The 19,109-nt window shown below is 40.5% G+C and overlaps 2 protein-coding genes across 3 annotated transcripts; one reads left to right on the forward strand and one right to left on the reverse strand.

Annotated features, from left to right (window-relative positions):
• Positions 1–282: 282 nt before the first annotated feature.
• LOC139460515 (uncharacterized) lies at positions 283–4,999 on the forward strand. 2 transcript variants are annotated; one of them, XM_071241989.1, is made up of 5 exons: positions 283–621; positions 964–1,059; positions 1,383–1,498; positions 1,732–1,867; positions 2,783–4,999. In XM_071241989.1, exons 1-5 carry the CDS (start codon positions 450–452, stop codon positions 4,720–4,722), a joined length of 2,460 nt encoding a protein of 819 aa, XP_071098090.1. In that variant the 5' UTR covers positions 283–449; the 3' UTR covers positions 4,723–4,999. The 2 variants fall into 2 exon arrangements, with proteins under 2 accessions (XP_071098090.1, XP_071098097.1); XM_071241996.1 differs by having other exon boundaries at positions 1,735–1,867.
• A 2,092-nt stretch (positions 5,000–7,091) lies between these two features.
• LOC139460533 (failed axon connections homolog) lies at positions 7,092–17,115 on the reverse strand. Its single transcript, XM_071242003.1, has 7 exons — positions 16,996–17,115; positions 14,677–14,806; positions 12,926–13,122; positions 10,354–10,553; positions 8,972–9,088; positions 7,694–7,802; positions 7,092–7,214 (listed from the first exon to the last, which is right to left on the reverse strand). Exons 1-6 carry the CDS (start codon positions 17,103–17,105, stop codon positions 7,696–7,698), a joined length of 861 nt encoding a protein of 286 aa, XP_071098104.1. The 5' UTR covers positions 17,106–17,115; the 3' UTR covers positions 7,092–7,214; positions 7,694–7,695.
• Positions 17,116–19,109: the final 1,994 nt, after the last annotated feature.

Genomic DNA, 19,109 nt, shown 5'->3' on the forward strand with positions numbered 1-19,109 from the left:
ATCTTCATGTAGATTTAAGTTGAGTGTTGGCTCCGAGCCAAGGAATGTGAACTAGTCCGGCCCAAGAACCATTCGGAACGGAGCTCGCACGTCACGTGACTTTGTCAATCGACCCGGGTCCCGTGATTCTGACGCAACCGGTCTGAAATAGTTTGGGACGGCCCTAAACCGGTCACGAGAACGTTTCAGAACGGTTTGATTCTATTAATAGTAATTGACATCACACATTTTCCTGGTATATAAACCCCTAGTTTTACTGACAGAATCACTCCGCCGGCACGCTCTATACAGCTATACTGAAGTTACTACGCCAGCTGCTGAACAAAGACTCAATTGTCGTCTGCTAAAGAAATAAGACCGGTCTAAATAGCGAATACAGATTGCTACACTTGAGAATCCTTAAGTTCTCCCACTGCTGTGCGACATTTCCTGTCCAGAGAAATCCCAAGATGCAATCCTTGGTGATAAAGATGATTTATGAGCCACAGGGCAACGCGACTCCTGAGGTCCGACGTTTCCCTGTTCCCGATAACGCCGCCCTTAGTTACACCTTCATCAACGAAAAGGTGATGCAAGTGTTTCCACACCTTGATGCGGACACATTCAAACTGTGCTGGACAGGTATACTTTTTCCACTTTATTACATAAATACACAACGTGGTCGTTGGACTAAGTTCGAAAACTGACGACTGCTTTAAGGATTAATTCGTAAAATATATACCTTTTTAACGTATGTCCAATTGGTCATTGGTTGGATGTATTTCGTCGTGTCATTACTGACATATGTTAATATATATTGGATTATTTTCTACTTAATGTTTAAATAAAACGCTTTGTAATCATCGCCATGAAAAACATGCAAATATTGTTTTCTTATATATCAAATTTAGTTTTTTATTGTGTGATGGTTTTAAGAGAAAGTAGAACATTCTTAAAAACATACTGGTCGTTTTTTCTTAACAGATGAAGATGGAGATTCAATAACTTTCTCCTCAGAGGAAGAGCTCAAAGAAGCTCTTAGCAGTGCCAATGATTCCGTTATGAAAATCGTCGTGAGAGGTGAGATGATTTCATATTAACATAAAGAGCACAAAATCGATTTATATATTGCCTAGTGTGTTCAATTAATAGCTTCTAATGAATTTTCGTTTTACTGTTCAATGTAAACTGTTCTTTAAAAAAAACTTGATATGTTCAAGTAACAATGAAATGATGTCGGTGTGCGACTTCGTCTCTGAGCCTTCACGGTGAATAAGATAAATGCATAGATTATGTGAGCGGCAAAACGAACTAGCCCGTCTGCGCAGGGCCACATACCAAGAGTGTACACAGTGTGACCTGAATAGTGTCCCTGTATTGAGACTTGTTTTTGTGCCTGACAGAGCACGACGTGACAAATAGAGCCGAAGGAGTTACCTCCCTTGACGCTAATACTTGGCGCAGATCTCGTGTGTTTGGGAAAAGATCAGACGCTGGAGGACACAGAATGATGGAGACGGTAAGTTCAGATATTTCGTTTGTAGTTAATGACCATATACCATATTAGAAAAATGTTTTCTTGGCTTAATAAGCTCAACTATAAATCCTTTGACATAAACAGGTCTGAACATAAATTTTATAGATCTTTCTCGTTCTGTTCATATACTTCGTATAATGTCAGTACTAAATTAACCCTAAATGTCATATAGAGTTATTATTCAAAATTAATCCATGACGTCGTTCTTCTTGTAGAAGGACGTTCAATCCCGTCACTTCAGACGTCTGATGAGAATGGCCAGGAAGATTCCACAACAGGGACGGGAAGATGATGGCGACGTCGATGCCATGACATCCCTTGTTGATGGACAAGTCAGGAGAAACTACAGCAGTAAGTCATCTTCCAAGTTATGTATAGTATTATAAAATGAGTTGATTGATAGGCAATTATTGTAAAATGAATTGTTTCATAGGCAATTATTGTAAAATAATATTGTTTGATAGGCAATTATTGTAACATGAATTGTTTGATAGGCTATTATTGTAAAATGAATTGTTCGACAGGCAATTTTTGTAAAATGAATTGTTTGATAGGCAATTATTGTAAAATAATATTGTATGATAGGCAATTATTGTAAAATGAACTGTTTGATAGGCTATTATTGTAAAATGAATTGTTTTGACAGGCAATTATTGTAAAATGAATTGTTTGATAGGCAATTATTGTAAAATGAATTGTTTGATAGGCAATTATTGTAAAATGAATTGTTTGATAGGCAATTATTGTAAAATGAATTATTTGATAGGCAATTATTGTAAAATAAATTGTTTGATAGACAATTATTGTAAAATGAATTGTTAGATAGGCAATTATTGTAAAATGAATTGTTTGATAGGCAATTATTGTAAAATGAATTCTTATATAGGCAATTATTGTAAAAATGAATTGTTTGATAGGCAATTATTGTAAGATGAATTGTTAGATAGGCAATTATTGTAAAATGACGAAAGAAGTTGTAAACGCGTTCTGTTGTCGGTGTCATTGATTTCAATTTAGGATTGGTCATGTGGCGTTTCATATTTACGTGTATTTTCAAAATAGAAATGTATGATGGCTGAACTACGTCATCTTCGATGGCATTTAATATTACTGATGATAAAACGGTGGTAAACATACCAGGCAGAAACATGATGTCTGAAGTCTGAAATTGGATAATCATGTTTTCCAGATTGTCCTGTTAAAGTGAGCTGCCATCTTGTTTTCCTGACTTCAGATGTACAGTCAGTCACATGTTATTTATTTCAGATGCAGGCGGATCCAGACGAGAGTTCTGTAGAAATGGTCGCCGATGGCAGTTGCAAGCATCCTGTGGGCACAATGGTGCTGAAGCTGGCACTGTGACCGGCTGGCGTCATCGTCGACATCAGCACAGGTCAAACCCTACAGCCGATGAAGATACAGCTACGGAGCATGTGACCCCGAAGAGAGTCTGTGGGAGGCGACGCCAGAGAGAACTGGGCGGGCTCTGTCAGCGTGATGGGGCTGAAAGCGATGGTACGTCTCCAAGGCCACGTTGGAGGAGGCGGGTGATGCAAGAAGAACGTCACTGCCTGCAGAAGGAGAATGTCATTGATGGTACGCCTCCTTCGAATTCCTGTGGGCAACGTTGGAGAAGGCGGGTGATACAAAAAGATGGTCGCCTCCAGCGTGATGAGACTACCAGGAAATGTGGAAGACCTTGGAGAAGGCGGATGATGACAGGACTCGAGCATCAGTGTGGTGATTCAACAGAAGGCGATCTCTGTTTGAACCCACATTGGAGATCAATGCAAGCTGGCCGGGCTTCAAGATATGCCATGGGTACTGAAGGTGTCACTATGCCTCTCTGGTATTATGGATGTCATGGAGCCAGGAAATCCTTCCTTGCTGGCTGCAGAGGATTTCAAGCATCCTGTAGTGATCGCGCTGAAGACGGACCAGGTAGAAGCACCATGGGCCACCATGAGGTCAGTGGGAAAAGATGGCGTCGTACAAATGAGCCTTGTTTTGGAAGATGGTCCAGGCGAGATAATAAGACTGAAGATGAACGTTACACCAATAGCCACTGCGCTGATAACAGCTTTGCCAGCTGTCAGCGTCGTCGTGTTCGTTGCACGAATTTCTCGGGAAACACGCCTGGATGTAAGTGTTCGAATGAGGGAAGATGTCTGAACAAACGTGACGTAAAGAATCTCCATAGATTTGAGAGTTGTCCTAAACGTCGCGTGAGATTTAGCGATGATGTGTCAGAGTCACACGATAAGAACAGAAATGGCAGAGCGGAAACAACGCATGGAAACAAATGGCAGAGAGCATTCGGACCCCACATCAGACGATGCATCCGTCGCCAGTGGAGGACGATGGAGGGAAGAGCCAACAGGGAATCCTCAGAAGATAAAACTTCAAACTGGGAATTCAACAGGTTTCCCAGGGAGACCCTTTCAATATACCTCGGAAATAACCGAAGGCATGTGATGCGTGGTCAAATGAATGACGTGGTGCCAAAATGCAATGAAGCGGGCTGTGTCATGCAGAGAGGCAACATGTGCAGGAGCCACAGAAGAGGACCAACGTTCAGAATTCATCGTCTTCGTATTGTAAGACGCATGCGTCGCTTGCAATACCTTCAAGGCCTTAAGGGATTTCATAAACACCCATATCCAAGAATGCACGGAAACAGAAGACCGGTCTTGAAGACCTGCCGTCGTGGTCTTTGTCTTCATCTGCGTGGAACTAGACCTAAAGATGGAAGAGTATATGGATTTGGAGGTAAACGAGGTGTCTGCCACATTGGAATGGGCCAGCATCTGGCAGAGACAATCAACCGTCAAGTTACTTCATGTTATGCGTCAAACTCTCACAAATTTAACATGGGTGACAATGGACCAAACTGCAGAAATCATGAGAGGAAGAGTATTCATCACGTCATGTGCAGATCCTGGGGTCGTCAAAAGGCTTGTCCTGGAGGGTTTGGCAGACGGGTGAACACCTTCTCTGGAAAGGATAAAGGGGGATTGGCCTGTCAGAAGAAGCACGCCTGTGACGGCCCTGAAGATGTTGGGACACAAACCCCTTTTAAGCTCACTTTCCATGAAATGAAGAGACTGTTCCTGATGAGAAGAATCCTTCAGAAGGAAAGAAAAAGGCAGTTCCGCATAAGACAGCTATTTGCCAGCCGCTGTGGACAAGGACAGTGGTCAAACTGACCTGTGATGAAGGCGTGGGAGGCAAGGCAAGCACCTGTACCCACGGTGGCGATAGGGTGTTGAGAAAGGCCTATTTGTAAGACACTTGCTAACTATCCGTTGCAGAATGTAGTTACATATTATGAAATCCTTGTCGATGACAGATGATTTTAAATGCTGAGGAATCTATGGGAAGTATATGTTGTCCATTATATACGGTTTTCGTTGCATTGAATATATAATTTATGTTGTCCATTATTTACGGGTTTGGTTACTATTTTATATGTTGTCCATTACATACGGTTATGTTTTTGACAGGTTTTTTATCATCTGTGTTTAAAATTAATACTTACAGGTTAGGTTGATTGAAACATTACTATTGTAATAGCAGCGTATTTTTGTTCATGTTATTAAAATGTTGTGAAGTGTCATAACGTATAACTTTATTTATTTCTGAGCTGAGCATTTTTCTGGAGTCTCAGCTGCAATCAGCAATGATAGCCTATATATACTACTCAAAATATGTTAAAGAATATCCGATGTTTTCATATGACTATAGTTAATCTGTCATGGCTGGCGGGTACTCCAACACACAGCCTTCCATTTGTGGGTGTTCTTAAACTTAGTTTGAGTCGTATAAATGAAGCACTAATGAAATGGGGGAGCCAAGTTTCATTTTGATAATCGGTAAATGAGTGTCAACATAGACATTTTACTTAGTTGTACCCGTTGTTGCTTACGTCACAGTCAAACTAGTGGTTGATAGTATGAGCCAAGAGCCACGCCGCAGGGCCATGTTGGCACACAACCGGCCAGGTGAAACATTTGGTAATCACCTGATCCTCATTTTCGACTATTGTGATTACCATGGGGAGCTGAGGGTCTATTCTGAACCATAATCCCAGTAAGGGACCTGCCACATTGACACACATGAACGAGTTTTACAAATGCATGCGATCAACTATACAGTTATATCACTACAGCCTTAACATACATGAGTCTGGAGTTAGTGAGTGAGCTGGGCTTTACGCCACTGTGAACAATATTTCAGGGTTTTTTAGCGTATCGCCACTGTTAACTTATGTTGGAAAAAGGACCAATGAGATGCAGGCCCTAGATGTACTTTGGGGAAGTCTGGAATTCAAACCCACGATCATCCGATCATAGCATGTTTTAGGACAGCACAGCCCTGCCCGGTCACCAGAAGAACTGCTGAGCCAACCATCCTCTCCGTCGGATTATAGTGGCACACAATCAGTGAGGTTACAAGTTGTAACAAAGACTTTCGGAATCCCAGAGGTGGTAACTTAAGAATAATTATGTCCTTGGCTTGCACAATGAAGGACGGTGGGTTAGTCTGGTGGTTCAAGCGTTCTCTCGTCACACCGAAGGCCCGGTTTCGATTCCTCACAAGGGTACATTGTGTGAAACCCATTTCTGCTGACGTCCTCCACCGTGCTATTGCTGGAATAGTGTTGACAACGGCGTAAAACCACACTCACTCACTCACTCACTTACTCACAAGATGTCGTACACAAGTTGTTAAAAGAGAAATAAAAACAAGTGACGAAGGTAGAGATCAGGTTAAATGTAGTAGGTATTTGCGGTACGTTTGTGGGGATGTGCGCGTCGGGATGGGTGTTTGAGGTGAGCCAATGTTCATTGTACTCAGGAGATTACCTAAATAAACGTATTCGTGTATGTACATCGAGATTTACCCTAACCAGTCAGTATCATGAAATTACTTTAATCAACATGCACATGACAAAGTATACAAGCAGGTACATATAAGCATCTGGCTACATCTTTACATATTAAAAACATAGCATAAACACTACATTATTATGAACTTTTCTATTGATGAAGAAATAACGTCAAAAGCGTTATAGAAAATGATTTTGAAACCAATTATATGCCTCTAGTTAATCACACGTGTTAAAATCGTTATCGAAAAAGATGTTTCAATGATTTTGAAAACAATTATATGCCTCAAAAATTCCTTAGACGCTTATTAGGAACAAAAGTAGAGCACATGTTTTTATATGTGAAAACAACAATAAATCATCAAACAAAAATATCTACTACGCATTTTCAGATATAAAGCCTATTATACATCATTTAATTCAGATTCTAGAGCAGAATCGATGCTCATGATGTTAATCATTGGATTGTTTGTTTGTTACGACAAGCATTGTCTCTTTTTACGGCAAGCATGGGCTGTAGAAAAACTAACCCATTCTAACCCGAATCTTCAGGGTAATATATTGCCGAGTGCTGCGTGAAACAACAAACAAATAAACAAACAAAAGGAGAAACAATTGCATGCCTTTTCATAATCATTTGGCAATAGCGCTACACCTTATCACAAAATGTATGTATGATTTGAGCAGTGTTTCGGTTACAAAACGACCTTGCGTGTCAGCTTGATGTGGGAGGAAAACCCGAAGTGATGCAGGTCTTAGACGTTTACCACTTTGGAGGGACCGAGGACCACGGGTGTGGTGCTGACAAACCTAGAAACAGAATCAGGGTAAACCTGAGAATCAAACCTATGATCACAGATTTCAGGCACACCATAGATGACGAGACCACCCATGCCTCCTGTCACAAAATTAACATATAGTATTAGGTCAGTAATAATATTTGTCAGGGCAGATGATTTTGAATTCAATTCAATTATGAGTATTGTATTCAAGGCCAATGACCAACATACAGTTTTAACACGCAAAAACTGAAAAGGCAAAGGAAGTACAGCTGTAAATGAGCAATTTGTCTCTATTTTTATAAAAATAATAACACTTTTTACAGAATTTCATTAAGTTTTCTACAACAGTTGTTCGCTTTTCACACATCAGATTCGAAAATGATTCGAAAGTACCGTTATCAAATATTTCTTTTGGGTTTCTTTCATAGCTCTTTATACAATGGACAAATGTTAATGAAACCTGATCTTTCAGGTTCGGGCCAGAACTACAAGTTTTCCTAGCTGTACCGTTATTTCGTGGCTTTGGCAGTGAATCCTCTTGTCGTACAGTCGTCCCAGTCCGGCCAATACGCCGCCTTCATCCTTTCACAGTAGGCGGCCAGGGATGGAAACTTGTCTGAAATTGAAACGTGTGTCAGTTGGATGTAAAGGAAGCCATCGATCGACACCCAAAGGTTGTAACGCTTAGGTACACGTGGCCTACATACACGCATGTATGTCATAACGGAATTCCGTTTCTGCAAGATATACCATCTTAAAACTACCAAAATATCATCTTGACTGAAAGCATTTCGCAAATCAAGGACTTCCGGGTGGAAGAATCTATGACCCAAACAATATCAAAGAATGCCTCGTTGTGGGAATTTGGCAACACTTAGCATGAGCTACCTTTAACACGCTTTGATCAGTCAGCTTCGAGAGAAAAGAATGCTCAAAGTGTTGATCTCTTTGTGACCTTACGGATCAACAGAAGATCACGTCGAAATGAAATATACAATCGACCATCTGAAATTCGGCAGCGGATTAGTTGAATATAGTTATTTCAGTTATATGACGGTGTCTCAACTTAATATTGGAGGAGGACCAAAGAGGTCTTAGACGTTTGATTGAGATACGTTGGCCTTGAAAATGCTAAGTCTCTTTTTTATAATAAAACATAACTTTTTCGTAAGACAGCTATGAACGCAATTTTAACTAGGACTATTGTCTTTATGTCTTTTTTAATATCCTTCACGTCATCGTGACACGCAACCAACCAAGTCACAGAGCTTGACCATCTACACACTAAGTCAGTTCTTCCGACCAGCATTGACTGCTTGGGACCAATAACCCATTTAGTCTCCTAGTACGACAAGCATCCAAGAAGGTTACAAGGGACTTAATGTTTTCCGGAATCCCTAAGGAAGTAGCATTGCTAATTATTTTCAAATTTTATCTCTTTCAAGAATAGCCAGAGAGAAAAAATGAAAGAAACAGATTTGTGGATTGTTTCTCTGAACAATAAGTGAAAAAAATACTTTCGTTCCTATGTTTTGTTTGTTTGCTTGTTGTTTAACGCCGCACTCGTTTTAATCGAGTCTGGGCCAGACAATCCAGTGATTGACATCATGAGCATCGATCCAAGCGATTGGGATACGATGACACGCATCAACCACGTCAGCGAACCTGACCACCCGATCCCGGATCTTCCTATGCTAATCTACATATCTGCTGGCATTCTTGTAGCTACATTGAAAATCTTTACCAAACGGCTTTGGGTCGTTGAGTGGTAATCAAAAGTACAACCTTTGAGTATGGTCTCCAGTTCGTTTCCCACGGCATGCCAGTGTAACTGACTAAGCTGACCAAACACAGCACAATCTGCCTCACATGGTTTGTCGCCCATCAAGAATTTCTTCTGTCCTGAAACATGAAAGTCGATACACAGTGAAAGGTTCACATACAGTGAAACCGCGACAATCCGGACGGTTCAGTTCCAAAGGAAATCGTCTGGATTAATACTTTTTCGGATTAACGAGTGGGAGCGGAGTAGTGTCGTTATGATAACTCATAGACGTTCATAAATAAGATTGTCCGGAATGCGGGGTTTTCGGAAAAACGTAGTCCGGATTAATAAGGGTTCCATATATATCTCATCTCTGGAAATAACTCCTTAAGGGGCAAACGGCTCTGACCAATTGGCGTCCTCAGCTGTTGATCCAAGGCCTTAAAGAGCTTCTGTGTTTGTCTCTTACTTGATGTATTTTAATCTAGCACTACATGCGGGCAATATCTGATCACACAAGGAATTAATTACACTGGTCAGACGGGAGCCGACATTGAGAAACATATGGCAATGATGGATGGGGTGCGGCCGGGTACCACGTCCTCTTCCCCTCCTTTGACTTGGACATAGTGTGCCTCCACCCTTTTCCAAACCACTGAACCCGCCTCTTAGTTCATCTTTAACTAAACCAGACTCCCTTTCGGAAATAGAATCGCATAAGAATGGAAACATCACATGGGAATTCAAGTTTATCTAATTGTTCATTCGGTGAGTGAAAGTGGTGGTTATACAATGTTAATGTGTTGATGTTACAGTGTTCATTAGATTGTGTTGATTTGTTGCGTTTAGGAGCAAGAGAATAGGGGTCAAAGTTTACTTCTAGCATGACTTTAGCGAATAGTAGGCCACCATACAGTTGTACTCCGTACCAACCCTTAATCCGGACGATTTACTGTCGGGGACATCAATACACAAATATAATCAAGCGGACATCACTCGTACTCAAATACGAGTGCTAAAATACTTTCTTTTGGCCTCTCATCCAGGAATTAAGCATACCAGTTTAAAACATCACCATAGCGGCCTTGTTACAAATTGGATGTGAAGTTGGTGAGCGGTTTTAGAGACACCATTGCTTGAATCACACAAACCACCTTCAGCTATATAAACCCAGACAGTTCTGAGAAACGCTAGAAATACCGAATCACACAATTGAAGGCGAAAACTATGTGTACTGCATGTCGAATGTCATAATGAAATTCCTCCAATGAGAGCCCAAATTAAATATTTTGCCAACGACACATATTTAGCAAACAACCTATGTTATCATATACCTGGTCTGACATCGGAAACACAAGGTAAACAAAGTAGGGGAAATAAAGAGACAAAGATCATTACGAACCTAAGATATCTGACACAGCCTGAAGATCACGCTCCAGAAAGAGAGCAACCTCCTCTTTGGTGTGCCGCCCTATCCCTGCAGTGTACAAGGTAGCACGAACTTTTCTCCTGAAGATCCACACCAACAGCTTACCGATAATGAAGGTCTTTCTAATTACTGCAACCTCGGGATCATACACGTAGCGAAACATGGCGTGACACCTGAAAATGTAGACATTGAGACAAACAAAATATCAACCATGACTGTTCAATATATAGTTCCAGTCTATGGAGATTGATACACACTGGACACTTTCGCCGTCCCGGAAGTGACATCAACAGCTCCATCTCTCTTGTCCCTAACCAAGACCAGAAATTCTCTCGTTCATGGGCTTATTATCAACAACCAATGCCTCTCCTGAACGCGAGTTCGTCATCTGTCACCATTCAAAATCGCAGCCGTAAGGGCTAGATGTACTTTACTCGAATCTCAAGGCCTTTACATACTTGAGCTATTAGCTTGAAAAAAACAAACATTCCTGAGTTTTAAGAGGGATGCTCCTTTGCTCGAAGACGTTCCTGGTTGTATTTGTGAAGGCGAGTCGAGTGAGGGTGATATCGCAGCTGGTTTCAAGCACGATAGAACGGTGTAATTTGACTGGACAGCTATATTTAGCATGATTCAAAACGAAGCCATGGTGTCGAATGGGCCCAGAATATATATATTATTAATTTATAATAATTTCATACTTTGAAGTTTACACTGTTTCTTTCATGCTGATTGGCTGAATGGGTAGTCACGTGATCTGATGTTTGGAGTTCACACACCTGTGAACGGACAGAAAACGTTCGCACGATGTGAAGAATTTTTTGTGAAATTGATCGTGTGAACTTTTGCCGGAACTACTTTCCGGGGTTTCCCCAAATTCTCGATCGGTGTTGACGATCAACGTAATGTTCTATGTTCTTTTTAATCTCTGCATTTATTAGCAATATAATTAATTTAGTATGTTTGCTTGATCTTGTAACATTTCATCTGACTCATAAATAAATAAATGCTTTGGTTCTGGTGTTTAATGTCGTCTAGCTGCTAGAGGAAACAAATTGGATTGTCCCTACAGCAGTAAGTATAAATTTCATCCCCATGCTCCCGTTCGACTCGAAATGCGCCTCTTTACACACTTATGTGACGTCATATATAAACCCGCGCTTGAATGTTGATATCGCCTCGGTGCATCGAGGTCATGTTTATATTTTTAACCTATTTTTTTCAGATTTGATTTATCACAAATATTGTTTGTTAATTTGTTCAGAGAATGAAATTATGTTGACATATTTCTAGATTATATTGTATATATTCAAAGAACTATTTTTCTTTGCGTAACTGAGTATGCGTGGGGAAACGTATGTGACCGAGAGGCGACACATACCGACAAAATAACATTGTTGCAATGTTCTTCGGCGAAACCTGAGGACTTCAAATTTAAGCAAACATTGATACGATATTATACGGCGAGACCAGTAAACTACAAAGAATTGAACGTCAGTTTGGATGGGTTTATTTGATGAACGATTTAAAAGCGGTGGTTAAACTGTGTGAACCTCCGAGCTTGCGAGTTCAAACTGACGTTCAATTCTTAAATAAAATGGAGACATAACACACTGGATACGAGTGAGTGAGTGAGTATGGTTTTAAGCCGCTTTTAGCAATATTCTAGCAATATCACGGCGGGGGACACCAGAAATGGGCTTCACACGTTGTACCCATGTCGGGAATCGAACCCAGGTCTTCGGCGTGACGAGCGTAGGCTTTAACCACTAGGCTACCCGACCGCCCCACATTGGATACGAGGTTGTGATGATAAATGTAATACGCGCAGCATCTCCGTTGAATCAATGGTGGCCCATTCGTTCATCGAGTTTTGTCTCTATTTGCTTGTTTGGTACATGTAGTTATCTAACGCCGCACTCAACAATATTCCAACTGTATGACGACGGTCTGTAATTAATCGAGTCTGGACAATACAATCCAGTGATTGACATCATATGCATCGATCAACGCAATTTGGATAGGATGACGTGCATCAACCAAGTCAGCGAATCCTGACCACCCGATTCCGTTAGCATAGGCGCCTCTTACGACAAGCATGGGTTACTGAAGACCTATTCTATCCCGGATCTTCACGGGTCTTGTAAGGTACCAGCGTCCATATAGTCATGGGGTTGAATCTCAGATTCGCCCTGATTATGATTCTTGGTTTGTCAGCACCCTACCCGTGACAGTGGATTTAACAAAAGTGATAAACCTGCATTACTTTGTGATTCCCACCAATATTGAGCTGACACGCCATCATATGACTTAAACACTGTCGCATCCGTGCCTTCATCACTGTAAGGGGTGGTCGGGTAGCCTAGTGGTTAAAGCGTTCGCTCGTCACTCCGACGACCAGGGTTCGAATCCCGACATGGGTACAATATGTGAAGTCCATTTCTGGTGTCCCCCGCCGTGATATTGCTGGAATATTGCTAAAAGCGGCGTAAAACCAAACTCACTCACTCACTCATTCATCACTGGATCTCCCTGGTCGACTTACAAGATGGCATGTTCATCCATCGTGACCCTTACGGTCAAGGCCACGGCTCTGTCAAATGGCGTTAGATGATTGTTCAAATTTATGCTGAACTTCTTGTTCAGGAAGTCAATGCATAGTTCGGAGTCGGTCACAACTTCTCCGTTGTATTCGATCCAAGGCCATTTTCCTTTCGGAGATGGAGTCCATCCATGACTAACCTAGAATACAAGATATTGTAGTGACTGGCTGATTAAACTACAATGTTAGGTAGATCTTAGAGACTTGTGTGGTATCACATTTGAACAGATTTCACCCTCACAATGACAGTTATCAAACCTGTTTAAATAATACATACATACGTACCTACATACATACCTGCATACATACCTGCATACCTACCTACCTACCTACCTACCTACCTACCTGTATGCATGCATGCATACATACATACATACATACATGCATACCTACCTACCTTCCTACATACCTGCATATATACCTACCTACCTACCTACCTACCTACATGAATGCATGCATGCATGCATACATACATACATACATACATACATACATACATACATACATACATACATACATGCATACATACCTACCTTCCTACATACCTGCATATATACCTACCTACCTACCTACCTACCTACCTACCTACCTACCTACCTACCTACATACATACATACCTACATACCTACCTACATACCTACCTACCTACCTACCTACCTACCTACCTACCTACCTACCTACATACATACATACATACATACATACATACATACATACATACATAGCTTCCTACATACCTGCATACCTGCATACCTACCTACCTACCTACCTACATACCTGCATATATACCTACCTACCTACCTACCTACCTACCTACCTACCTACCTACATACCTACCTACATACCTACCTACCTACCTACCTACCTACCTACCTACATCCATCCATCCATCCATCCATCCATACATACATACATACATACATACATACCTGAATATATACCTACATACCTACCTGCATACCTGCATACCTACCTACCTACCTATATACATACATACATACATACATACATGCATACATACATACATACATACATACATACATACATACATACATACATACATACATACATACATACATACATACATACATACATACATACAGGTCTAAAGAGTCTTATTTATCGACCATATACTTCTTGAATACTGAATATCTGGGTGTCGTTTGTAATTGATATACACAAAGGTAAAAAAATATGTTCCTCGGGTATTTCTTTTATGAAAAGAAATTATTTGTTCCCAAAACTGATGGAATAAAATAATTTGTCTTCAGGTTTTACAAAAATTAAAAAGTGGTTCACTGCACATGTTTTGAAAATTATCGGATGGCTCCTCCTTTCAGAGAAAGAGTTGAGTGAAAATATATGTCTCAAACAAACATTCCTTTAACTGTTAATGATTTTTGTCATCTTTAAAACTCTCCGTAAGTTTCGTCAGTGTTTCGTCACAACACCGATCGCGATATAATAAGTTTCACTGTCAAGCACTGGGCCCATGTCCAGATAAACGAACACTTAGACGCTAAAAGCTAAAAGCGCTATAAAAGCGCTAAACTTGCTTCGAGAACCAACAGTGGAACTAGTTTACTCTTTTCATATACTCACTCACGCATGCGCAATCATCATTCGTCTCACATGTAAGCATCTTATGATATTCATTTAAGCTAGCCCTGCAGTGCGCCTTTGGAATTGCTCACCTGATAAGGTATTTTGGCCATCCTGAGGTACGTCTCAAGTTTGACGATAAACGGAGATAAGCTTGGGGCGTAAGGTCCCCTCCCTATCTGGTGGAGAATGACAGTGTCACGGGGGTAGGTCGTCTTTTTTCTGAAACAGCAATAAACATCGTACTATATCATGTACAATCGATATTTGGTCTTTAAATCAATAAATAAATTTCGAATATTCAATACAATGTGTGTGTGCGTGCGTATGTTTGTGTGCGTGCGTACGTATGTTTGTGTGCGTTCGTGCTTGCGTGCGTGTGTGCGTGCGCGTGCGTGTGTGTTTAAGGATGGGGAATGGGGGCATGTAAAAATGTTATTGTTTTTTCAGGGGGGTGTAAACATATTACATAAAATGGGGGTGGTGTCTGCGAAACATGATACAGACCGCCGGCCAACCCCATCGGCCCTTCCGCCCATATAAATACATCACCAGTCGCAAATTCGAACTGATATTGATCTTTTGTTTGGCAGTGGCTCACACGCTGTGATGTAACTGAAATGCTGTTCAAAGCGACGTCAAAAACAACCTGGTATCTGTGAAAGACTGTGTATCGGCTAAGAGTATGATCCCTAGGAACCTGTGCTTGTGGGGGTCGATTTAGCAATATAAGTGCACATAAGTACAACCTATTTTTGAAACATGCAACCTAATATTTATGTCAACATTCAAGTACATGGAATTATGTAAAATAATAGATTTGTGTCTGGCTCACCCTTTATGGTCAAAACAAAATGGACTTTTGAACACACTCAGTACCTTTGAAGTTTATTTAACATACTACATAACTGATCCCTGTGTTAATTTGTCATACTCAATGACATCTAAATGTAGGTACTTCAAGATTACGTTTTACAGTAATACGTCATTCATTGATTTATGTGACAATGACACCAGACCGGCCTGTGTTCAACTTTGCTACACTTATGGGACCAGGGTGCAACTTGGTTTTGTTTGGCGCAACTTGCTTTTCGTGTCAACATGCAACTGGTCCAAGTGAAATCAAATTCCTTAACTCGAGCCCTGGCTTGTAAGAGGTGACTAAATGGACCGATCGGTCAGGCTCCCTGATGCATGTCATCGCAAACCAAATGCGATGCTCATGATGTCAGTCACTAGATTGTCTGGCCCAGACCAGATGGACTATTGCTGACTGTGGTGTTAAACAAGCTATGCATCGAACTCCACGTTATTTATTTTAAACAGTTTCTGACATCCGTTAATATTTCATTCGTTTCAATTGATATAATATATATATACGGTAACCTAAATATTCATCCAACTTCGAGATACTCATAAGGAGCTTTCAGACCTTGATAATTATAACTCCGCTTTGAAAAGTACACATCTTCCAATTAATATTATTCAAATACCGGCGTCACATAGCTATAAAATTACCGAAAGTGGCGTTAAACAACAAATAAAACACGCAAACAGGTGTGTGAGTGCTTACAACTCAAGGGTAATTTTCAGTTAACTTAGCATTTGAAAACACAGCCAGCGAATACTGGTAGCTCTGGGACACAGCTCTGCACAACCTACTGTGCCACCATGAACGTGCGCCTTCTCCTCGCGAACAGGTCGTCATTGACGTGCGTAATGTGGAATTACGAGCATGATCTCGATGTGACCTCGCTGTTGATTCGTAAAATTACGGACATAACTATCGACACGTGTGGGTCTTAAATTATATTTAGTAAATATATGGTTGAACACAGCAATATGAATTCATTTTTCTCTATGCTGCTGTTTTTAACAGATTTCATGGAATTCGTGTCTAACCAAACTGCACCGACCACCGCCACTTAGTTGTTCCTTGCAATGTAGAAATATGTTTATTATTTTTTTAACCCTCCCCTACAGGCTGACATATTTTTAGTGACTTTCCCCTGATTCCCCTGACAACACACTAATATATGACAAGTACAAGACTCTCAGCATAGTACATCAGGGCAGCGAGCATACAATATGGTCTCTGACCAGGGTCCTCAGATGATGTGCTGCAGTCGTACGAAGTATTTTATGGGCGTTTCATCAGTTCAACGATAACCACAGCGTTGTTGTACTTCAGAGGCAAACAACCTCGCTTCGCACTGCGTATTATTAACCGTTTCAACAGGGTAGAGGTCGAGATGACAGAGCTAAGCAGCCACATCCCTTCTGATGACCCACCCGCCCCGCATGTTCACCAAGCATGACTGAGCACACTATAATGAATAGTGATATTAACGTCAACAGCGAATAGACTCTATATATAGCTGCTCATCATAAAGCTGTACAAAAAGTCATACCTAGGCCATAGTTTCTTGACGATGACAACTGATACAGCAACAGCTGTAACGCCACCTGCGACACAAAACAGTCGGTTATGCAAATCGAAGCCGCTCAGGAATCCGTTCATGATGCACTGTTTTAACTCGGAGTGTGCAAGTCACTCTCTCATTCATCGGCGCCTCAAGCAAAAGGAGAAAAGTGGTCAGGCTGGTTACCTGGGTATGCTGCGCTGGCGCTACACTGACCTCCTCCATTGGACAAAAAAACATGGCGGACACGACATGTATTTACTATAGAAATACGCTAGAACGGGTAGTCAAAAATTTTTCTTAGCATTTTCATCGATGCTGTTGCAATGAGATTAACGTCCATTGTTACTTTTAGTGAAGAAAAACATTATTTAAGATGTTTCGAGACTCGAAAGTGGTCGTCACATCTGTGAAATGTAAACAATGACACACACCCCATTTTCAACAGTGATATGGGGATTAATATTTCGTGTCAGCTCACTGTTGTCACGAAATCGTACACAAAATATATGGAATTAAACGACCACGTCAATGAAATACCGTTAGCATCTTTATTTTAGCAAATCTGATAAAGCAAATATCGCCGATTATGTCCCGTTTTTCTCCCATTGAAAAATGATGGATTTAGAGGAATTATTGTACGTCCAGTATAAATTATTATAAAATACGAACACTTATTTAATGATAGGGTCTGTCATTGGTTCTGATATTTGGCCTTGGATTTTATTCATATGAAAAGCTATTTATTTGGCATTTGTTTTCTTATTACACAATGAAATTAATCTTAAATAGATGTAATTATTTTGGAAAAAATAATTGATTACTTCCAGTCTAGTGATTTATTAACCGTGTGTGTGCTTGTAAAAATGTCGGATCTAAATAGCATAATGATAAAGAAAATGTTCATGATTTTTAATTTATTTGGTACAGTGGCATACACATTCATGTGCATTTTATATGATGCTGCTACGGGTAAAACATTCCGATTTTAGTATATCAAAACTGTTTTACCCGATTTTACCCTGCGATCCTTTGCTCTTACTACCTTAAGGTTCACACAACGTTTTATTCTCCTTTCCTGCACGATCGGCTCTGCCACATGGCCCTGGGGATGAACGAAAGTCAATCTTTCGTGAAGAACGTAATGGCGGAGATTCAAAATATGACCCACCCAGACAACACAAGGCGTCTCCCTTGGCACGATATAATCTAGTGATGGACACTCAAGAAAGAGACCTCTCACAGAACAAGGTCTCAATGATTCACATAAAAAGGTGACAAGAGATGACGAACTTCTCGACTTTAATGCGTCGCATGTTTGACACTGTGAAATCCAAGATCTCGAGTTTGAATCAGTCTTTCGTCCATCGGATGGACAGCTTAGAAAAGCGATTAGAAATATTGTGAGAGAAGATTGCTTCCTTAATCAGTAGCACGGTTAAGGTTGAAATGGACAATATTAGATCAGAATTTAAATCAAACTTAATACAGTTTGAAGACAGATTGGCAAAAATTGAAACAAGCTACGTTAGTGTTGTAGTGGTACCTTTTAGATCACGAAAATAGTAATTTTCGTAAAAATACAGCAAAATATAGCTATGTACTAGTATATGTGAAACTTTCTTGCGTGGGAATAATGTACTTCATTTAGATAACTACAAGTGGTTTGGTAACATCAGAAAAAGTATTAACAAATTAGCTAAGCGCGGCTCTGGCGGGGTTGGCGTGTTTTTGCATGATCGATTGCTCAAGCATAGATGTGTCAAGCATAGATGAAATGTATGACGATACGTTGTGCTTGAAACTGGCATGCAAATCAGAGAGCACATTAGCCGCATGCAGCACGCTCTGTTTGTGTGTAACTGTGTACCTGTCTCCAGAGAAATCAACAAGGTCACATGACCAAGAAGCGTATTTCACTCGTCTTTTATCATAGGTCTATGAATATCAAAATTCCACACAGCTGCTTTTAGACACCATAGAAATAACAGAGTGAAATCTGTTTGATGAAAGGGATGCAAATGGTGCTTATCAGTCGTTTCTTGACCATTTTTATGCGGAAATGGAGACAAAAATCCCCAGAAAAGATGTTCATAAAAATC

This window comes from Haliotis cracherodii, unplaced genomic scaffold, assembly GCF_022045235.1.
Source record: "Haliotis cracherodii isolate W230 unplaced genomic scaffold, xgHalCrac1.p SCAF_1, whole genome shotgun sequence".
Classification (NCBI taxonomy): Eukaryota; Metazoa; Mollusca; class Gastropoda; order Lepetellida; family Haliotidae; genus Haliotis; species Haliotis cracherodii.

Excerpts from the sequence above, each read along its gene's own strand:
- LOC139460533 (XM_071242003.1), bottom strand. The coding sequence starts at position 17,105 with ATGAACGGATTCCTGAGCGGCTTCGATTTGCATAACCGACTGTTTTGT. Across the intron at positions 10,554-12,925 it reads ATGGATGAACATGCCATCTT|GTGTCACGCCATGTTTCGCT; the intron begins GTAAGTCGACCA and ends CTACATTTTCAG. Across the intron at positions 9,089-10,353 it reads GGCTGTGTCAGATATCTTAG|GACAGAAGAAATTCTTGATG; the intron begins GTTCGTAATGAT and ends TTCATGTTTCAG.
- LOC139460515 (XM_071241989.1), top strand. The coding sequence starts at position 450 with ATGCAATCCTTGGTGATAAAGATGATTTATGAGCCACAGGGCAACGCG. Across the intron at positions 1,499-1,731 it reads GACACAGAATGATGGAGACG|AAGGACGTTCAATCCCGTCA; the intron begins GTAAGTTCAGAT and ends TTCTTCTTGTAG. Across the intron at positions 1,868-2,782 it reads AGTCAGGAGAAACTACAGCA|ATGCAGGCGGATCCAGACGA; the intron begins GTAAGTCATCTT and ends TATTTATTTCAG.